The sequence below is a fragment of the Dicentrarchus labrax genome, unplaced genomic scaffold, assembly GCF_905237075.1.
Source record: "Dicentrarchus labrax unplaced genomic scaffold, dlabrax2021, whole genome shotgun sequence".
In the NCBI taxonomy this organism is placed as follows: domain Eukaryota; kingdom Metazoa; phylum Chordata; class Actinopteri; family Moronidae; genus Dicentrarchus; species Dicentrarchus labrax.
Window position 1 is genome coordinate 1,148,081 of NW_026136719.1, and position 21,901 is coordinate 1,169,981.

Below are 21,901 nucleotides of genomic sequence, written 5' to 3' on the forward strand. Positions count from 1 at the left end.
AATATATTCAGGAAACAATCCTTCCAAACTGCCGTGATTCTGCCGTATCGACTTCCTTACACAACAAAACGTCACTGCGGCGCGTTGCACTCTGGTAAATGTAGTCGACTGAACGTCAACGTTGGTAATTTTAACCATTTAACAACGCGTGTGTGTTAAATTAAACATTAAACTCTTGTATTTGAGTCCTATTGCTACAAAAGGAAAAACTGTAAATGTAGTAATTCTCATTCTCCTGAGTAAAGATTTTAAAAAGTATTTACACGCTACAACTACAAGTCCCACCATCTTACGTCATGACGTAGTTACGTTTAGCAACGGTCAGTTGCTAAAGAGAAAAAACAGCCGCTTCCGTGTTGTTCTTGTGTTATTCTGGCAAATAACTCTCGTTAGCAGAGCCGAAGCTCGTCTGACAGCCTGCCGGAGTCCGACTACCATGGTTTTGTGAAGCTGACACACAGTTTCAGCCTTTTTCGCCCCGAAATGTCGCTGCTGCAGAGCTCGAAGAAAAAAGACAAGCGTATTTTGTCCGGTACCTGCCCGGACCCGAAATGTCAGGCGAGGCTATTCTTCCCCGCGTACGGCTCCGTTAGCATCGAGTGCACCGAGTGCGGCCAACGCCACGAACAGAAGAACCTGTTAAATGTCGAAGAGGTGACTGATCCGGATGTTGTGCTCCACAATCTGCTCAGAAACGCCCTGCTCGGCGTCACCGGGGCCCCGAAGAAAGGCACGGAGCTGGTGAAAGTGATGGGGCTCTCTAATTACCACTGCAAGCTGCTGTCCCCGGTCCTCACCAGGTACGGCATGGACAAACAAACCGGCAAAGCCAAGCTGCTGAGGGACATGAACCAAGGTGAGATGTTTGACTGCTCGCTCCTGGGAGACCGGGTGTTCCTCATCGAGCCGGACCATGTGTCCACCATGGGCTACGGCAAGGACCGGTCAGGAAGCCTCATATACCTCCACGACACCCTGGAGGAGGTGAAGAAAGCCAACGGCAACAGGGAGTGTCTCATCCCGGTGCATGTGGACGGAGACGGGCACTGCCTGGTCCACGCTGTGTCCCGAGCGCTGGTGGGCAGAGAACTGTTCTGGCACGCCTTGAGAGAGAACCTGAAGCAGAACTTCAAGCAGAACCTGGACCGCTACAAGGCTCTCTTTCAGGATTTTATTGACGCCGCAGAGTGGGAGGACATCATCAATGAGTGCGACCCGCTCTTCATCCCGCCTGAAGGCGTGCCGCTCGGGCTGCGCAACATCCACATCTTCGGTTTAGCCAACGTCCTCCACCGGCCCATCATCCTGCTGGACTCCCTGAGCGGGATGAGGAGCTCCGGGGATTACTCGGCCACCTTCCTGCCGGGCCTGGTGCCCGAGGAGCAGTGCAAGGGGAAAGACGGGAAGCTCAACAAGCCCATCTGCATCGCCTGGAGCAGCTCGGGGAGGAACCACTACATCCCTCTGGTGGGAATCAAGAACACGGTGCTGCCCAAGCTGCCGGCCCGCCTGCTGCCGAAGGCCTGGGGCGTCCCTCAGGAGCTCATCAGGAAGTACATCAAGCTGGAGCCGGACGGGAGCTGCGTGATCGGCGGCGACCGCAGCTTGCAGGATAAGTATCTGATGCGGCTGGTGAACGCCATGGAGGAGGTGTTCATGGAGAAACACAACATCCACCCGTCGCTGGTGGCCGATGTGCACCAGTACGTCTACAGGCGGACCGGCGTGATCGGCATCCAGCCCGAGGAGGTGACAGAGGCGGCTAAGAAGTCGGTGATGGAGAACCGGCTGCACCGCTGCCTCATCTGCGGCGCCCTCTCGGAGCTCCACGTCCCGCCGGAGTGGCTGGTTCCTGGCGGGAAGCTCTACAACTTGGCCAAATCCACTCACGGCCAACTGCGGCCGGACAAGAACTACAGCTTCCCCCTCAACAACGTGGTCTGCTCGTACGACCCGCAGAGAGACGTCCTCGTCCCGGATTATAAACTGAGCTCCCTCAACACCTGCAACTGGTGTCACGGGACGTCAATGCGCCACATCCACGGCAACGGGTCGGTGGTGTACCTGGACGGGGACAGAACCAACACCCGCTCGCAGGGCGGAAAGTGCGGGTGTGGCTTCAAGCATTTCTGGGAGGGGAAGGAGTACGACAACCTCCCCGAGGCCTTCCCCATCACGCTGGAGTGGGGGGGTCGGGTGGTGAGAGAGACCGTGTACTGGTTCCAGTACGAGACCGACCCGGCATTGAACAGCAACGTGTACGACGTGGCCATGAAGCTGGTCACCAAGCACTTCCCGGGGGAGTTTGGCAGCGAGATCCTGGTGCAGAAGGTAGTCAACACCATCCTGCACCACACCGCCAAGAAGAACCCGGACGAATACAACCCGGTGTCCATCGACGGGGCGCACGTCCAGCGTCTCACCGACACCGTGGAGACGCAGTCGGCGGCGGACCCCCAGCCGCCCACCAAGATCATCCTCACGGGTCAGAAAGCAAAGACGCTCCACAAAGAGGAGCTGACGATGAGCCGAGCGGAGCGCAGCATCCAGCAGAGCATCAGCGAGCAGGCCTTCGTCACTCAGAAGCGACGCACCGACAAGCTGAAGCAGGAGCAGAAAGGCCACGGCCGGACGTCTTCGCCCGGCGGATCACCGGAAACCTCCTCCTCGTCAGCCCCGGCCACGCCCACCAAATCCTCCTCTCCATCCTCGTCCAATAAGGAGAAGAAGATCCGTGTGACCACGAGCGACGGCAGGCAGGCCATGCTGACCCTGCAGGCTGACACCACCTTCTCAGAGCTGCAGAGGAGCATCGCCAACCAGTTCGGCGTACCGCCGGCGCAGCAGTGCATCCGCTACGGCTTCCCGCCCAAAGAGCTGCTCCCGCCGAAGGACGGGGAGGAGAACGAGCCGGCAGCGCTGCAGCACGGCGACAGGGTGACGGTGGAGATACTGAGGGGCCCCGAGGACAAGAGCCCTGCCACCGCCTCCATCCCCCGGGCCTCCAGCTCGCACTCTGCCCTGCACTCGGCAAAGAGCGAGGACACCGTGACGTCCGGCAGGGTGAGCAGCCGGGAACTCCAGGACAGCATCGACCTTGAGATGTCCTCCCTCTGTCTCCTAGCAACGTTGATGGGTAAGAATGTGTCTCCCCCTAGGTCTCCCCCCGAGGTCTCCGTGAAACTTTTAGTGTTTCTAGTTCTGAGATAAACTGATTCACATGATCCAGATAAAGTCTGTAAACTGAACTGAGGCTGCAGCTAATGATTCTTTATTCATCATTGATTATTCTATTGATTATTTTAGAACTTATCAGTGAAACACTAAGAGTGAACGGTCAGTCAGGTGATATGAAACAGGACAGACATTTAAAATAAGGCTGATCGATACGGTTCTGACAGATATTACAATATTATTGACGATTAGTGGAAATTAGTATTACTGCTTCACAATTTTCATTTTCACTGAATAAAAAAAGATTAAACATTTGTTGAGTTCTGTAACAAAGAAGAACAACAGAACTTCATCATAATAATATAATAATCAGTAAAACAAAGACATTTTTAATACGTCCATTCAGTTGAGTAACTCAAATAAAACCTCTGGGAACGAATGCTCCGAGGCGCTCAGACACTGTTGTTATTTATTTCTCGGTGTGAGCAGGCAGGAACTGTTTCACACACTCTGGTTCCTGATTGGTCACAGCAGGCAGGTGAACAACAACCTGCAGGTATCAGCTGATGGAGCTCACAGGCTGCAGGTGACGCCCAACGCTGCTCCTGTTTCTGATCAGCTGCCCTGAATGCTACCAGAAGAGTGTGTGTGTGTGTGTGTGTGTGTGTGTGTGTGTGTGTGTGTGTGTGTGTGTGTGTGTGTGTGTGTATCCTCTCAACATGCTGCTGACTCAGGCACCCTGTCTCACCCCCGCCAACAGGGTCAAAGGTCGCGGCTGCGTTCAGATAAACAGATCAGCCGGCCAACAGTCAGCGTCTGTCAATATTCAGGAAGGTTTCATGTGCACTCTGAATGCTCCGCAGGCCTGACGCTGCACTTCCTGTTAGCGAGGGCTCGATAATCCTTCACAGTGAGAGGATCAGGAGACGGTTTATATCTGTTCACTCATGTTCCAGATCCACTTATATCGGTTCTGATCTGATTCTGATACCTGAATGTGGAGCTGAACGATAATATATAAATCTTTTAAGTGTGTTTCAGCGCAGACTCACCAGTGTGAAGGATTTATTGGCATCTAACGCTGTAGTTACAGATTACAACCCCCTCGCATTCACCCTCCTGTTCTGTGTAGGAGAAACTACGGTGGCCCCAAAAGGCCCTAAAGAGCCAGTGTTTGATTTGTCCGTTCTGGGCTACTGTAGAAACATGGCAGACATGTTTACCATCCACTGTTTAGATCTTGGTGCTTTTTAACTCTAGGTTTGAACCGGATGAAGGATTTTAGTCATCGGACGTCTGGATCTTAAGTTATCAGAGAAACAAGCTGAGCTAAGTGTTTAGTGGTTTTAATCAGCGGGTCTGTTTGTGTTGGAGAGGAGGAGACCTCTGTGGATCATTGGGCTCCCGGTAGAAACCTCCTGAACCATGAACACTGAAGGAATCCTAACCGGGAGAAGCTGACTGCAATGACGCCAATGGTGGTGAAGACAACAACTCCCATGATCCCACGCTGCTTCACCACCTCATCACACTTTATTTTATTATTGTTTGGATGTGAGAAACCTCCTAGTGGCAGAAACTACAGACTGTATGTTTAAAACAAAGTAATATTTCATCCTTACCACATGAGTTCAACAAGTTTAAAGAATTATTTTCTCTTCAAATTTTCATTTGAAAATACTTTACAAGCCCAAAGACCTGGAAATACCTAAAACAAGCAAATATTAGACATACGTCTGAAAAATTAAACAGAAATTAATATTTTTCCTCTTTCTTCACATTACACGTGTTTCAGTTTACATGTTCACTTTCTGTTTCACTTCCAGATCAGTGGTTTCACTGTGTTAAAGGTTTGTTTCACACTCGTCTGCCTGTCTCATGTTGCTGTTACTGACCGTTGTAAAGACGAACCTGGGGAGTAAAATAACTGACAGGACTACAAAAATAAGACCGGAAAAACAGTAGTTATATTAAGACATTCAACCTCCTCAGCAGACAGGGCTGGTTTCACTTCATCTTAATAGACTTTGAAACGTGACCGCTGTGGTCTTCGTTGACTCTGTTTGTGTGACCGGATTCTCTCTCTGTTCCAGGTGAGGATGTTTGGTCGTACGCAAAGAAGCTGCCGCACTTGTTCCAGCAGGGCGGCGTCTTCTACAACATTGTGAAGAAAGACATGGGTACGTCTGTCTCCACACGGGGGGGGTCTGGGTTTTCTTCTTTTCAGAGGCTTCCCGGAAAAACCTGCCACCTTTCCTCTTGCTGATGATGACACTGAGTGAAAGCTGTGATCTGCTTGCACTTTCATCAAACTAACTACTAACTAACTAATAATGTTCTTTATTATGAGCAAGTAGAGCTTCACAGTACACTACATGATTGTGGTCTCACCTTGGGACCCACATTTTCCCACGGTCTTTGAAGGCCACATGAAACAGAAGGCAGAGTGCGAGTATTTAATTAAATATTCCTTTACATGTTTGATAATAGAACATACAGATTACATTATCCACCACTTCTAGAAACAAACCCTGAGAGAATAAAGCATTAATGAAAATTGCTGCATATCAGATGACATATACACTGATTCCAATACGATAACGATGTCTGCAATAGGTTAATATCGGATATATTAATTAGGCTCTAATTGAAACAAGCTTTCTTAGATTTATAATAAAAACATTATTGATAAATGATTCTGATTTCAGATGACAACGTGCAGGTTATTGGGTAATCAATAACTACATTATGATAAAGAAGAGTCATTCCTGCAGAATTCGACCAGAAGGATAAAGATGTTTGAATCTGTCGTCTCTTTCAGGCCTGATGGACGGGAAACACTGCACGCTGCCTCACCTGACGGGGAAAACGTTTGTTTATAACGCAGCAGAGGAGCGTCTGGAGCTCTGCGTGGACGCTGCCGGTCACTTCCCTGTCGGCCCTGACGTGGAGGAGCTGGTGAAGGAGGCTCTGGTCCAGCTGCGCTCGGAGGCGGCCACCAGGGGCAGCAGAGAGGGGAGTCCGTCCCATGGCGTCCTGCGGCTGGGCAGCGGCGGCGTCGTCCGTAAGAAGGAGCAGCTGCAGAACGTCACCGCCTTCCAGGGGAAAGGACACTCCCTGGGCAGCGCCGGGGGCTCCTCCCCTCCAGAACACCGACCTATCACACGCCAGCACAGCAGCGGTGTGGACCTGAGCGCCAGCGTGTCCCGAGGCCCGCCAGACCTATCGGACATCCCCGAGGACGCCACCAGGGAGCTGGTCCGCATGGCTCCGGGCTTCGTCACCATGAAGGACGGTCGTGGTCTGGACCCCAGCCTGATGGAGCAGCAGCGAAGGAAGCTGCAGGAGATGGTCTCCTCCATCCAGGCCTCCATGGAGCGCCACCTCAAGGAGCAGCAGAGCGCCGCTGCTGCAGGGGGCGGGGCCGACCAGGAGCGGACAGGCGGGACTAAGTCGGGCGCGGGCCAACCAACGTCCACCGTCGACCACGAACCTCCAGCTGCAGCAGGCGCAGCAGCAGCAGCGGTCGGCAAACCAGACGGGAAGGCGGAGGAACTGGAGGAGATGGAGAGTCAGGACGCCGAGCAGAGCAACGCCATCGAACCCATGGATCACTCCTGATCACTCCTGGCCCCTCAGTGCCCCCCCCGCCCGCCTCGCCTCGCCGGCACCTCTGGGTCATAACGCCTCAGGTCGGATCCTAAAGCTTTGGTCTTCATCGTGTTTCGTTGTCTTTACTGCATGACTAAAGAGCGAGCCGACCGTCCTCGCATCGCTGCAGACTCGGGGTGGGACGACGAGCCGTAAGGCGATATATTGTGACACGCTCTCTGCGATACATCATCCATACTCTGGCACCGATATCACAGCGGTGTTACCGTGTGTTTAAACTCTATGCACTTTGGGACTTTCTCATCTCAGCTGTCCACTTCACAATGCAGTAAGTAATAAACACCTGATTGATTCCTGCTTTTTGAGAGAAATTATTTTGCCTCTTTTAGGATACGTTTTTCTCCTCCGTTGATGATGTATCGTACACGACCGTCTTGCAATACATCGCGGAGTGCTGACAGGGTTTGTATCTTTAAGCCCTGCGAGTCCCACCTGCAGACGTCTAACCCTCTCGCTGTAAACGCACTGATGTCCGCGGGCGATAAACCCCCCCACCAGCTCGGGTTCACGTGCGAGACGCATTCCTGTAGATAGAAGAATCCTCTGAGTCTTAATCCACCACCAGGAGGAGAGCTGCTGGTCGCCAGCAGCTTCAACCCGCCAACATGCTTCCATCAAAGTGCACGCTCCGAGTGCACCAGCCTCTGTACGCATCAGCGCCTTCATCGCCACAATCTGCCCGTCCGTCCGCCTGTCTGAGGACGGGGAGAACACTGCGTTTGCTTGACTGCAGCCCCCCCCAACCCAACAGTCACCACTTACATTTAATGCTCTTGTTTTCTGAAATGCTGATGTGAAGCACCTGAATCGAGCTCCAGAGCCCCGAACAGCTACCGCCTGCAGGTAGAGAGTGTTTGCGTTCGAGGTTTAAGCCTCAACATTATTAACCTCTAATAGAACATCACGTATCTGTCGGCTATTTGAGGTTTACACAACTCCTTTATAACCACATTTAAATTTCCTTATGAAAAATATTTGATAATGACAACTAAAGCAATATTAAACCTTGAGAAGATTATTAATTGAGCTCTGCGTGGTGGACAGAAATAATTACTGTAGTTTGATATGGAAGCAAATTAAAGACATAAGCACTTAATATTGATATTTAAACACTCCTGAATTCATACTTTGAAAACCATCTATATTAATTGATTTGTTCTGAATTCTCCTCTTTGAAATTTTCTGAATTTCAAGAAGAAAAAAAAGTCTCAGATTCGATTGTTCAAAATTAGATAGAAAAATTAAATTTCGATGAGTCCAACTGAAACTCCGCTATGTCCAGTTTGTTTCACAACAGGTTTCAGTTCAACAGGTTTCTAGGTCATATGACCGACAGACAGAGCTCTGATTGGCCCGATTGCTTCTCCTGTTTTTGACTTTTTGGATCTTAATTTGTGAACACTGAAAAATAAATATTTAAATTGAGCTTTTGAAGATTTGTGATGAATTCAGAACAATGTAAAATATTTCAGTGCTACAAATTCAGTGGTTGTTAAAATGTCAGTACTTATATCTATATTCGCTTCCATAGTTGATTAAGTTCTGTCTTTTATTCTGAAGATCTGAAGTATAGCTTTAGTGGGATTAAAGGCCTTTACATGTCAGAGGAAAGAAAGTGTTGAACTAAACTCACATTTAGAGGGAAATAAATCAAATGTTCATTTATAAAAATGTTCAGACGTGTTTTACACTGTCTGTAACACTCATTACCTGCAGATGGCACAATGTTAAAGCTCTTCTACAGCCTCTGATCCACCTGGGTTTCTTTCCATCAGAAAACCTGAAACACCACAAAAAAAACATAAAATGTACTGAAATGGACGTTTGAATTTAAACAGTTGAACAAAATAAAATAATCTTTCCCAGAGGAGCACTTTTAAAGGAGCGGTGGAGCTGTAGAGGTTGAATACCTACAGAAGTTTCTCTTCAGATTGATGTTATACTTTGGAGAGAAACCTCCAGGTTGTTGGGGGATATTTTTGGGAAACATGAGAACTTTTAGAAACTGGAAGAAAACTTTTTTTTTTTTTTTTTTTTGGAAGCAATGAAAGCTGAAGGTATAAAAGTGACTCCAGCTGTGAGTAAACAGCTCCCCCTTGTGGAGGATCTCTTAAAGTGAATTTGTGAGTGAGTTACAGGGCGGTTGAATGAGGTGCTTCACATCTAAAAACCAAAAAAAATAAAAACACACACATTAGTGGATCACGTTACTAAAAAGAGTTTCTTTACTCAAGGAAAACTCATCATTTATTTTCCTTTTTTTTTTTCCAAAGTGATGTTTACTGTAAATGTTTGTTGCTAAAAGCAGTTAAAGTTGGCCAGTGGAAAGAAAGAGTGAGAGAGTGAGTGATGATTGAGTGATTGCTCTGTTGAAAACGGCTGAAAGCTTCATGAGGTTTATTTTTATTTTTGTGTAATGTGATCTTTTACCGTCATTGGTTGAAACCTCCAATTTAAAAGCAGAATGTGGCCAAAGATGAACCAGGTTCACTGAAACACTATGTGGAGCTGATATTTGGTAAATAAGCTGCTGTCCTATGCAAAAGAAAATCTCACTGAACTTCCAAAAAGAAAACAACAACCCAAAAACCTAAATCTATAAATATATGGACGAGGATTAGGGCCACATGTGGAAAAATATAGTTTGAAGTTTAAAAGTAGTCTGAATTCTGAATTCTGACTTTGATAAAAGTTTTGTGAGTTCAGAAAGTGTTTCCCACATAAAGACTCTCGGCGACTGTTCTCCCAGCATCCTTTGTGGCTTGTGTCGTTACAGCGAGCCCTTTTTAGCTTTCGATCGAGTTTTATTTGAACCACAGAGGCTTCAGGAACTGTAAAAGGAACAGTTCGGCATTTTGGAAAATATGCTTATTCTCCTTCTAGCTGAGGGTTCAATACTCTCAGGTTAGCTTAGCTTAGCATAGCGGCCAGAAGACTGGAAACAGATGGACACAGCTAGCCTGGCTCTTACACTTGTTTTTGTTTGTTAGTGCTGATCCTAATATTTTATGCTAAGCTAAGTTAACCAGCTGCTAGCAGCCGCCTCATATTTGTGGTATCAATCACAATTATTTCCCAAAATGTTGAACTCCTCCTTTAAAATGGTTAAAGGTCAGTTTACACTTTTGTTGCCATCAAACAGTTTTTCCACACCTGTTGGAGGAACTGATCGTCAGGCCTTAAAATCTGCTCATTTTGTAACATTAATTTGTTTGATATTGAGGTTCTTTATTGTTTTACTTTGAACTGTGTTCCTTTTACCTCAAACTCCATTTGAACTTTAAATGACCTTAAAAATCTCTACGTTCACACTGCAGACACAAGTGGCCCAAATCTGATTTATTTTTTATTTTTTCCTCTTTTTTTGTGACTCAGATCTGATTTTCAGTGTAAACAACACAAATCACATTGAATCGGATCTTTTCCAGTTTCCAATTTGAGACTCCTTCATTCATGAGACTACAGAGCAGCGTTTCTCAAACCACGTTCAACCTCAGGAAGTATTACCACCGTTATGACCGAGGTTAAAATACAGCAGCGTAGGTCGACTTTAATCACACAGGAGGCAGATTTATTCAGCACAAGATTATTTATTGTTGACTGTTGTTAAATCCTGAATGGAACCGGTTCAAGAACCAGAGCTAATTTGGTGTAAAATGGGTCCTCCTGTCCTGTTTGGAGCCACGTAAGTGTTTCTGAAGCACTAATCTGACCTCCGCCCTGTATCTAAATATCACATTTTAGCTCCTGACTAATCATGGACATATGCGTGTGCTACATAGCAGACTGATATTGAATCTAAATATTAAACTAAATGCAAAACTTATATGAAATGTTGGAGAGCTTTGATAGTACCGTGTTTTTTTAATTATTTTATTACATTTTATAAAAATATTTCAGAAATTCCTCCATGTACGACTAGTACCATAGTTTGAGAACCACTGCTCTAGAGTCACTCAGCTGCGGTGGATGTTATCCTCCTCATCATTATCTGGCTTCCACTGCACATCAACTTATAAATGAAACTGTACACGTTGCCTTCAGTGGCCTCCATGTTTACTCCCGTATGACGACATTCTGCCTTTGACGTCTTAAAGGTCGATCATCGCTACAGACGCCAGCAAAATCTTTGTTTTCCTCTGCTACGGCGCGCCTGGCGTTCACTCGTCTCACGTCACGTTTTTCTAGCAGTTTTTAGACGCGTATAAAAGTTCAAATACTCTGAACTTTTCAGCTCGTGGAGTCGAACCGTCACACAATCAAATCAAGCACGAGGCGGGCTTTATTACTTTACTACTTCCTGTTTTGATGATGTTTGCTACGCTGGCAAAGTCACGACCCGCCCTCTTCTTCCTCTGATTGGCTAGTTTTGTTGCCTTCATTGATTTGATTGGTTAGGTTTAGGCATGAAGAGAGAGATTGGTCAACAAATATTGCTGCTGGTAAACAGGTTAGCTAGAGAGCTACGGAGCAGAGGTGTAGTGGGGATAAAGCAAACTCAGTTATCACTTTTTAGAGTTTACTCATCATTTTTCCGTAATTATAGTTCAGGACACGATATCAAGAATCTGATATTGTCCACATTTCCGATCTGAGCAACCAATCAGAGTTGAGCGCTAGAGCTCGCGGTGTGAACGTAGCTTTCCTTTTGACTTTTGTGTTTTTTTTGGCGAAAACAAATCTCAGTCTCAAAATGTGAATCACAGTGTCTTTGTTTTTTTCCGGTTGTCTGAGGTTTATTTTGCCGTTGAGGTGAACAAATTAAAGATTCAGCACTTTGTTGGAGGGAAAAGAGGGAATGTTAGCGTAGCATGCTCATATTAGCTTCACGTGAATCATCATCAGTGAGTCGTTCGGTCACTCGGACGAATCAAAACACTGCTGTAACGGACTTGAAGTTTTTCTTTGTGACTGCTGTACTAATGACATGAATTGTAATCCAGTTGTATAATAGTATATATTGTAGTATATTTGGACCTGTACAGAAACTACAGAAACACAGATTGTTCAGTTCCTTCAGTTTTTTTTTGTTAACTTCTCTCTGGTTTGCTAATAAAATATTGATGATACACGGCTTCGACATCGCTGTTTGCATGTGTGACGAATTTTCAACCGCAACAATAAAATCACTTCCTTCACTTGTTTTCGTATTTTGTCGTCACTGACAGATTTTTATGTTTGTTTGTTGTTTGTTATATTAAAGAAAAGGTTTGTTCATGTTTGTACTTTTCATCAGTTTGTTTTGTCCATTTTCTGACTTTATTTCTACAGAAATTAACCTGCAGAGGAAACTAAACTAATAAACTCGTATGAGAATATTTGTATGGTGATACTGTATGGGCGGGACCTCGATACAGCAGCGCCAACCCGGGTCACTACTGCACACACTCTGGCTCCGAATGGTGAAAGATGGCGGCGGCTGCATCAGGGATATTTTATATTTCACCTTCAGATCAGCTGATCAGAAGACCAAAGGTGACCCTGTGTCTTCAGCTCTGGCTCCACGGCAGCTCCACGAGATGGTCGACACTATTACCTTTCATTTATTCTATGGTGTTTTATTTCATCCCGTAATGTATTTTAATTGTTTCATTGTTTTTTTTAAATGTTTATATTTATGTTTATATTTATATACTGGCCGGTACGGAGTGTCACTCCTGGTTTCTGATCTGTATATGTTTTAATCTGGAAAGCACTTATAGCTTAAGCTTGAAAAGTGCTTTACAAATTAAATTATTATTATTATTATTATTATTATTATTATATGTCGATGGTTTGTCCCTTCTGGGCTCCAGTAGAAACATGGCGGACTCCACAGAAGGCGACCCGCTAATGAAAACATATAAATATTATAATCCATCTCATGAATTAAACCCAACTCAAAGATGAACTCTGTTGTTTTAGTGAACTTAAATGCGTGCAGTATTTTGTTCCATTGCCGTTCTTTAAGTTGACTTTAAACTCTACACAAACGTCATTATTAAAATCCTTATGCATCCAAATTATTCTTAATCATCAAGTGCAAAGATTTGATGCTGGTCACATAAAGTCGACTATAGTTAACAACTTCATTACAGCAGTAACAATTTTATTAGTTGATACACAGATAATGAATCGACTGCCATTAAGATAATTGATTAATTGCACTTGTTGTTGCGTGTTACATTATCGGTTTCGTCAGATAATGTAATAATTTGTTTCTTTTGTAAATAAAGAAAACTGTATTCAAATAAATTTAAATAAGTTAAATAAGTTTGGAGAAATGCTGCATATGACTGATTAGTTTATAGTTTAATGAACTTACACTGTCAGTTGGTTTTACAGTTTCCACTCTGGACCCTTGAGGGTTGAATGCAGGACTTCCACAGTGTGTAATTAAATTAAATTATTACTTTTACTTCACTAAAGCAGCTGAATCCTTGCACCATAACCCAACCAGCACTAGGACCCGGAGCAGAGCCGCTGTGGCTCCGTGCAGTGGATAAAGCGGCGGTGTGTCGACCGGAGCAGTTCGGGGTCATGAGGAGACCTGGACGGACCGGACCCAGCTGAACGCCCCGTCCTCAGTCTGCAGGGGCTCCACAGGAAACTCTTGAATCTAAAAACCCGCGCTGAGGGTTTGTGTGAAGAGAGCACGAGGCTGATCAGCAGCTGCACGTGAGTCACTCTGTCCTTGTTGAGGGTGATGCGTTCACTGACCGACACCGTTATCAGACATTATCAGTGCGTGTGTTTATCTGTATATAGGACCCCAAACTTTCATATCTACATATAACATTTTATTGTAATGTCTGTATAGATTGTGGTTGTTTGTTGTTGTTTGTTGAGACAACAGAAGCCCAAACAATGTAATGAACTCAGAAAGAACTGGTGTTGTATTTGTAATAAAGGTGATCAGATATTATTTTATCTTTCATCAGGAGTGCTTAAATGTGCTGACGCAGCACCTCGTTGTTTCTCTGTGATGTGTCAAAAATAGATTTAATTAGGGGCCCGAGCCTGAATGAGCTTGGGGCAGTGAGTCCGATCACCGAAAGGTTATACGTAGAATAACTGGATCCTCCTGATAAAAAGTTGTATGAAAAGTTTGTGCAAGTTTTAAACTTCCTGTACGTTGGATTAAAAACAGGAAGTGATATCATATATCATGTGGATAAATGAATCACTTCAAATGTTGTTAATAATAATAATAATAATAATAATAATAATAATAATACATTTAATTTATGCTTGAGTTGTGTATGTGATATGTAAGTTTCCTCTGGTTTAAATGGATTTATTGCAGCTTTAGTTGTTCCAATAAAGGCAGGTTGAGTTGTACTGTACAGAGAGAGAATATATTATATATATTAAACTGATATTAAACTGCAAGAAAAAGAGAGTTTCCCATTGGAGAAGATACAACAGCTGGAAATGGGTTCAGAAAACACTCAGACAACATGAAGACTCAGCAGTAGATACAGTCAGAGGCCTCTGAAGTTCACTTTCATGCTCCTCTCTCCGACCAGGTCGCAGTTGCCTGAACATCGGAGTAAGGAAGCCCGCGAGGGTCAGATCTTCCAGGATGCTGCAGCTGTGTAAAGTCACCAAGGCTCTGTTCATCAGCAACGCCCGTTCGGCCTGCAGCGAGGAGCTCATCCAGCAGGAGGCGGTGACGCTCTGCATCAACGTGTCCAAGCAGCAGCCGTTCCCCACCGCCGGCATCAAGAAGCTGCAGATCCCCGTCTACGATGACCCCAACGAGGACCTTTACAGCCACTTCGACCGCTGCGCCGACGCCATCCAGAAGGAGGCGAACCGCGGAGGACGCAGCGTCGTCTACTGCAAGAACGGACGCAGCCGCTCAGCCACCGTCTGCATCGCCTACCTGATGAAACACCGCAAACTGACGCTGACGGACGCTATACAGGTGAGTCACACCAACTCCACGAGGTGTTTGGTCTCCATGGTGACGCCACAGCCTCTGTCCAAGGCTGTCGTCTTTATGTAACAACTGCTAGTCCACCAGGAGAGTCTTTAGTCAGGGACAGCTCTAGGAGGAACATCCGCTGTGTCATTAGTTTGACCAGTCAGGTAAAATGTTGATTCTTTCCAAAAGCTCAAGGTGACGTCCTCAAATCGTTCCCTCCAGGATTTAACAGGAGTTATTTTGGGATTGTTGCGGCCTAAACTGCCTGATGTCGATGCATGTTGTGATGTTTTTAGACATTTTTTGCAAAAACAATTGCCGAAGGAAATGAAAAGCACAAATAGTTGGAATTATTTTTTTGTATAATTCATTAAATATCAAAGGTAGCTTGTTCCAGTGAGAATAAAAACCAGAAGTGGTCACAGTCACCAAAAAGGCTCTGGATTACAGGAATTCTAACACAACAGGCTTCATTTGCTTCTGGTAGGTTTTTCAGCAGCAAAATGACACTAAATAAACCCCCAACAACCTGTTGAGCTGGGAAATACATCATCCTGAAGCTGAAACTGTTTGGACTAACATATGATGATCTTATAGAATATGATGCATTGCTGTAGAATAAACCTTAAACATCTCAGTGATCAGTTGAATTTTATTGTTAATTGTTTGCGATCCGTCCTGGAGCGAACGTCAAATGTCTTCTTTTGTCCACAAAGATTTTCAGTGTACTGTCACAAAGAAACCAGAAAATATTCACATTTAAAAAACTGAAATCAGAGAATTTGGAAATGTTCTTCTTAAGAAATGACTCAAAGTGATTCATCGATTATTAAGTTGGTAAATAATTTAATAGTTTACCACTAATCAATTAAGCTGTGCCGCTCTAGCGATGTGAGGTCTCCAGCCGTTAAATGCTGGGAGCTGCTGGTGATTAAACATCCGTCATTAACCTGCAGGTGAATCTGTTTCTGATCTCATTTATTGTCTTTATTGAGCAGTTTCTATCAGTAGAGAGTCTTTATTGAACAGTTTCTATCAGTAGAGAGTCTTTATTGAACAGTTTCTATCAGTAGAGAGTCTTTATTGAACAGTTTCTATCAGTAGAGAGTCTTTATTGAACAGTTTCTATCAGTAGAGAGTCTTTATTGAACAGTTTCTATCAGTAGAGAGTCTTTATTGAACAGTTTCTATCAGTAGAGAGTCTTTATTGAGCAGTTTCTATCAGTAGAGAGTCTTTATTGAACAGTTTCTATCAGTAGAGAGTCTTTATTGAACAGTTTCTATCAGTAGAGAGTCTTTATTGAACAGTTTCTATCAGTAGTGTCTTTATTGAACAGTTTCTATCAGTAGAGAGTCTTTATTGAGCAGTTTCTATCAGTAGAGTCTTTATTGAACAGTTTCTATCAGTAGAGAGTCTTTATTGAACAGTTTCTATCAGTAGAGTCTTTATTGAGCAGTTTCTATCAGTAGTGTCTTTATTGAACAGTTTCTATCAGTAGAGAGTCTTTATTGAACAGTTTCTATCAGTAGAGAGTCTTTATTGAACAGTTTCTATCAGTAGTGTCTTTATTGAACAGTTTCTATCAGTAGAGAGTCTTTATTGAGCAGTTTCTATCAGTAGTGTCTTTATTGAACAGTTTCTATCAGTAGAGAGTCTTTATTGAGCAGTTTCTATCAGTAGAGAGTCTTTATTGAGCAGTTTCTATCAGTAGAGAGTCTTTATTGAGCAGTTTCTATCAGTAGAGTCTTTATTGAGCAGTTTCTATCAGTAGTGTCTTTATTGAGCAGTTTCTATCAGTAGAGAGTCTTTATTGAGCAGTTTCTATCAGTAGAGTCTTTATTGAGCAGTTTCTATCAGTAGAGTCTTTATTGAGCAGTTTCTATCAGTAGAGTCTTTATTGAGCAGTTTCTATCAGTAGTGTCTTTATTGAACAGTTTCTATCAGTAGTGTCTTTATTGAGCAGTTTCTATCAGTAGAGAGTCTTTATTGAGCAGTTTCTATCAGTAGTGTCTTTATTGAGCAGTTTCTATCAGTAGAGTCTTTATTGAGCAGTTTCTATCAGTAGAGTCTTTATTGAGCAGTTTCTATCAGTAGTGTCTTTATTGAACAGTTTCTATCAGTAGTGTCTTTATTGAACAGTTTCTATCAGTAGAGAGTCTTTATTGAACAGTTTCTATCAGTAGAGAGTCTTTATTGAACAGTTTCTATCAGTAGAGAGTCTTTATTGAACAGTTTCTATCAGTAGTGTCTTTATTGAACAGTTTCTATCAGTAGAGAGTCTTTATTGAACAGTTTCTATCAGTAGAGAGTCTTTATTGAGCAGTTTCTATCAGTAGAGAGTCTTTATTGAGCAGTTTCTATCAGTAGAGAGTCTTTATTGAGCAGTTTCTATCAGTAGAGAGTCTTTATTGAGCAGTTTCTATCAGTAGAGAGTCTTTATTGAGCAGTTTCTATCAGTAGAGTCTTTATTGAGCAGTTTCTATCAGTAGTGTCTTTATTGAACAGTTTCTATCAGTAGAGAGTCTTTATTGAACAGTTTCTATCAGTAGAGAGTCTTTATTGAACAGTTTCTATCAGTAGAGAGTCTTTATTGAACAGTTTCTATCAGTAGAGAGTCTTTATTGAACAGTTTCTATCAGTAGTGTCTTTATTGAACAGTTTCTATCAGTAGAGAGTCTTTATTGAGCAGTTTCTATCAGTAGAGAGTCTTTATTGAGCAGTTTCTATCAGTAGAGAGTCTTTATTGAGCAGTTTCTATCAGTAGAGAGTCTTTATTGAGCAGTTTCTATCAGTAGTGTCTTTATTGAGCAGTTTCTATCAGTAGAGTCTTTATTGAGCAGTTTCTATCAGTAGTGTCTTTATTGAGCAGTTTCTATCAGTAGAGAGTCTTTATTGAGCAGTTTCTATCTGTAGAGTCTTTATTGAGCAGTTTCTATCTGTAGAGTCTTTATTGAGCAGTTTCTATCAGTAGTGTCTTTATTGAACAGTTTCTATCAGTAGTGTCTTTATTGAGCAGTTTCTATCAGTAGAGAGTCTTTATTGAGCAGTTTCTATCAGTAGAGTCTTTATTGAGCAGTTTCTATCAGTAGAGAGTCTTTATTGAACAGTTTCTATCAGTAGTGTCTTTATTGAACAGTTTCTATCAGTAGAGACTCTTTATTGAGCAGTTTCTATCAGTAGTGTCTTTATTGAGCAGTTTCTATCAGTAGAGTGTCTTTATTGAACAGTTTCTATCAGTAGTGTCTTTATTGAACAGTTTCTATCAGTAGTGTCTTTATTGAACAGTTTCTATCAGTAGAGATTCTGAACACGTCTCACTGATCTCTGAGCTGCTGCCAAACGCACATTCATCCTGTTCGAAGGTCAAAAATATCTGACTGTGTTTAAACTACAGCAGTTAGTCTGCTGAAACTGAAGCTGGTCCTGAAATCAGTCAGTGTATCGAATTGCCAAGGTGCCCTCGAGCAGCACACTGCTGCTCAGTGTCTGCGTTCACGCTCAAAGTTCAACTCATCAGCTATTTGACATAGTCGGACTGAATATTTTTATAGTCAGTCTTCATTTAAAGCGAGCAGTCGTGTATCTGCATGAAGGTCTTTCATTGTTTCATTCATGTATTTTACATTGTGTATGTGCTGTTTGGACCCTACAGCTGTAGGGATGGGAAAGAGTTTCAGGGTCCCCACAGGCCCCGAAAAACCTGGAAATTTAGAGACTTGTTTTCCAGTCATGGAAACACCTGAGCATTTATTAAAATATTAAAAAATCCTGGAAATAATCTATGTTACTATTTTCAATAGTACTTCAGCTCCTCACTCAAATCTGTAAAACAAGATACATTCTACTTGATTTAAACCGTTACCTTTGGCCAAATGAACATTACGGTGAGTGGAATGGATGCCGAGGAATTTTTTTTTCAATGACATTGCCTGAGAAAGTGAAAAATTGCCAGGTAGCTTGTTCCTGTGAGAGTAAAATGTCTGGAGGGTAAATCTCAGTCCATCCAGGAAGCTGCAGTTTAACAGTTCTGTCCAATCACTGCAACCTTTCTGCTCATTCTCTGATCCCAATAACAGATTAATAATGTTACTCTTTCTTTCCAGAGACTACAGATAAAGAACAGCCCCTCAAATAAACTGATCCATAAAATGAAAAGCATTCACTCTCAGTGTTCATACACAAAGTCTTTGAAGACCACAAATCTTTTTGTCCTCGAGAATTATCACTATGATCTGTGAGAGAGTATAAAAGCATTTAATAACTCAGCTCTCGTTTCTGTTCCCAGAAAGTGAAGACAGCTCGTCATGTGATCGATCCGAACCCAGGCTTCCTGTCCCAGCTGCAGAGGTACGAACAGGAGCTGAAGAAGAGACGAGGAGAGACAGACTGACAGGCAGGCAGGCAGACAGACAGCTGGACATCCGTCTGATTGTCCTCAACCACAGGTGAACGGCGTCCTCTCTGTCCACCTTCACACTCTGTAACTGAACTCCTGTCAGTTTTGATCTAAACTGTTGTATTATATGTGATATTGAATATTCTAATATTTAACTGTCTTCATGGACTTTAACTCCAGGTTGAACAGGAAACCCCGGCAGACAGGAAGGTCTAAGGGCTTCATTTCACTTCTTTTAGTGTCCAAAATTAAACATTAAATAAAAGATAACTTTAATGACCCTCAAAGGGACAAAATGTAACAGCAGCCACTACACATAAAAAAACTACAAAGAGGTAACAGTGAAATATAGCAATAGAAAAAGAATAAAGTAAGAATATAGCTACAGTGCTGCTATAATGTTAACTGTGTACAATGTGCATTAATGCAAAAATATACCTTATTTTATTTGTACAGCACTTACAACATAGTTAAAGTACTAAAAAACAGTGTAAATAAATAAAAAGCAGATACTTAAAAATACTATATTAATATATTCTCAGAGATTTAAAATGTTTTTAAATTATGTTTTAAAGAAAATAATAAACGGTGTATTTTACAGTTTAGGTGCTGTGACAGTAAATGTCAGTAAAAATATGTAGACTTCAAAACTGTGACCAGAGCTTTTTCTCTTTTAGACAATACAGCTCATTTAAAGGCCCCATAGGGAACTTTCACTGTGTAGACTCTGGCGGCCCCCTGTGGACAACAGCAGTAGTGTTTCCTCCGCCTCATTTCATTGATATCGACGGGAATCCGACCCAGTGGCAGGCAGTAAGAATAACTATATAGAAATATATCTCTGACTGTATTATGTTCCTCTCTAAGTAAACAATTTAATTTAGTTTTCTTCTCAGAATTAGATGAAATGCTGAGATATCGGCCTACTGTGTATATTGTTTTAAAATCAAGAAGGCCTTGTCACCCCCCTGTGAAGCTTTGGTGACCCCAAAGTTGGGAAGCACTGTTTTAAAAACACATAGTAAGAATTTACTTGAGTTCAGTTTTGTGTTTCAGGGGCAAATTGTGCTCCTTTTTAAAACATTGGGGCTGCAGTTCCTCCTTCTACCTCTAGATGGAAGCATTTCCATAGAAAATAATGTTAAACACAAAGAGTCAGCGTCTCTCTGTAGGTATGATCTGGAGGATTAATCTGATCCCTTAAAGTAACATAAACACATAAACTCTTCACTTTTATCCCCTGAACCTGACGACCAAACCTCACCTGTATTCTGACACGCAGACAGGAAGTAATCCGAGGAGAAACACAGGTAATGTTACACTGCAGGTTTCTACTTTCAGTCTGTGTATGAAGAGTTTTTGCCCCAGAAAAGGAGAAACTCATAAGTGGTCATCATGACAGTGTTAACGTTAGCTCTCTGGCTCGTAGCATAACGTTAGTTTTCTAGCTCGTAGCGTAATGTTAGCTTTCTGGTGCGTAGCTGAGGTAAAGGACTAGAAGAACTATATAAACTAGAAATAACCGTTGCTAAGTCGTATTTAAGGTTTGTCTATTTAAAAACGTATGTGATGGTAGCGATCAAGGAAACAAATCAGGATACGTGCTTTAATAATGCTGCAGTTTAAACTGCATTTGAATAGTTTTTGTCTATGTCTTTGTTTTATTATGGAAAGCACAAACGGTTACATCCTAGTTATTTGCTGGATTAATATAAATGTTTAGAAATGCAGGAAACGGCATTAATATACTTCCTCACTTCTGATCCCAAACCTGAGCAGATCTCATCTGCCACAATAACACCAGAGTTGATGAACAGGATATTTAGCTCTGAAATAACAATGAAAAGTACCGTCACTGTATTTAACACTTTGTGCTGTCCAGGTTTGGATCCTTTAAGCCTTCAGTTTACTTTAAAAGACCTGAAACATCTGCCTTTAACAGGTTTTCAGTTAGGAGTTCCAGTTTTTTTTATTAGTTGTACAGTGTCTAGTTACTTTTTGATTCAATATATGACAAATAAAAAAACAAGCCATCCGATGTCTTAAACTAGACTTAGACTTGAGCTCAGGTTTAAAACAGTAAGAAACGCATTATTCTAATATGTAGTGAACATCTGTCAGTGAGATTTGATGAGCAGCAACATGTTATCACTGTAAGATATCAGGAAGATTTTAAGTTCCTGATCATAAAAATACATGTTGCAGGATCACAAAGCTGCTGCTGTTTAATTATTAATTATTGATACTGTGAAAAACGCTGATTCAGTTGGAACAGATAATATTTATCTTTCCACCGGATGCAGGAACACAATCTGGTGTGCATGTTTGTGAATCTCAGGTGTGTCTTCTTCATTTTGTGGTGCTGCCATTTAGACCTGAATTAAAAGCAATAATTTAAACTAGATGCCATTATAAACCACGTAAGACCTCAGTGTAAGTGTCTCAATGAGTCTGTGACGATGTAATGTATACCTGCTGTGTGAAAAGAGCTCAAACAAAGGCCTGTAGCACATACGAACACATAAGGCCTGAACATGAAGCTGCGTCCCTTTAAGCCTCTGCTGTACTATAACGTCTGTTAAATAAAGTTATGTGTTCATCATTCAGTGATCAGCGTTGTGTTTTCTGTGAAATCATTATGATTAAAAATGGGTACAATCATGTTTTTGTTATGGGACTGGTAATGTTGTGAGGCAGCTGGAGTTGTGTGTCCAACCGCAGTGGTACCGGACCAATCGCCACCCTATGA

At 42.8% G+C, this 21,901-nt stretch overlaps 2 protein-coding genes across 3 annotated transcripts; both read left to right on the forward strand.

The window, feature by feature from the left end:
• The first annotated feature begins 287 nt into the window (after positions 1-287).
• On the forward strand, positions 288-11,984 carry vcpip1 (valosin containing protein (p97)/p47 complex interacting protein 1). The gene is made up of 3 exons (XM_051378118.1): positions 288-3,136; positions 5,268-5,354; positions 5,996-11,984. Exons 1-3 carry the CDS (start codon positions 484-486, stop codon positions 6,793-6,795), a joined length of 3,540 nt encoding a protein of 1,179 aa, XP_051234078.1. The 5' UTR covers positions 288-483; the 3' UTR covers positions 6,796-11,984.
• Positions 11,985-13,114: 1,130 nt separating this feature from the next.
• dusp28 (dual specificity phosphatase 28) lies at positions 13,115-21,758 on the forward strand. Of its 2 annotated transcripts, XR_007880718.1 has the most exons (4): positions 13,115-13,503; positions 14,355-14,755; positions 19,042-19,201; positions 19,333-21,758. XR_007880718.1 is itself a non-coding variant. In XM_051378213.1 (3 exons), the coding sequence occupies exons 2-3, from the start codon at positions 14,411-14,413 to the stop codon at positions 19,144-19,146; spliced, it is 450 nt and encodes a 149-aa protein (XP_051234173.1). In that variant the 5' UTR covers positions 13,117-13,503; positions 14,355-14,410; the 3' UTR covers positions 19,147-21,758. The 2 variants fall into 2 exon arrangements, 1 of the variants encoding a protein (XP_051234173.1); XM_051378213.1 differs by having other exon boundaries at positions 13,117-13,503; positions 19,042-21,758.
• The last annotated feature ends 143 nt before the right edge of the window (positions 21,759-21,901 follow it).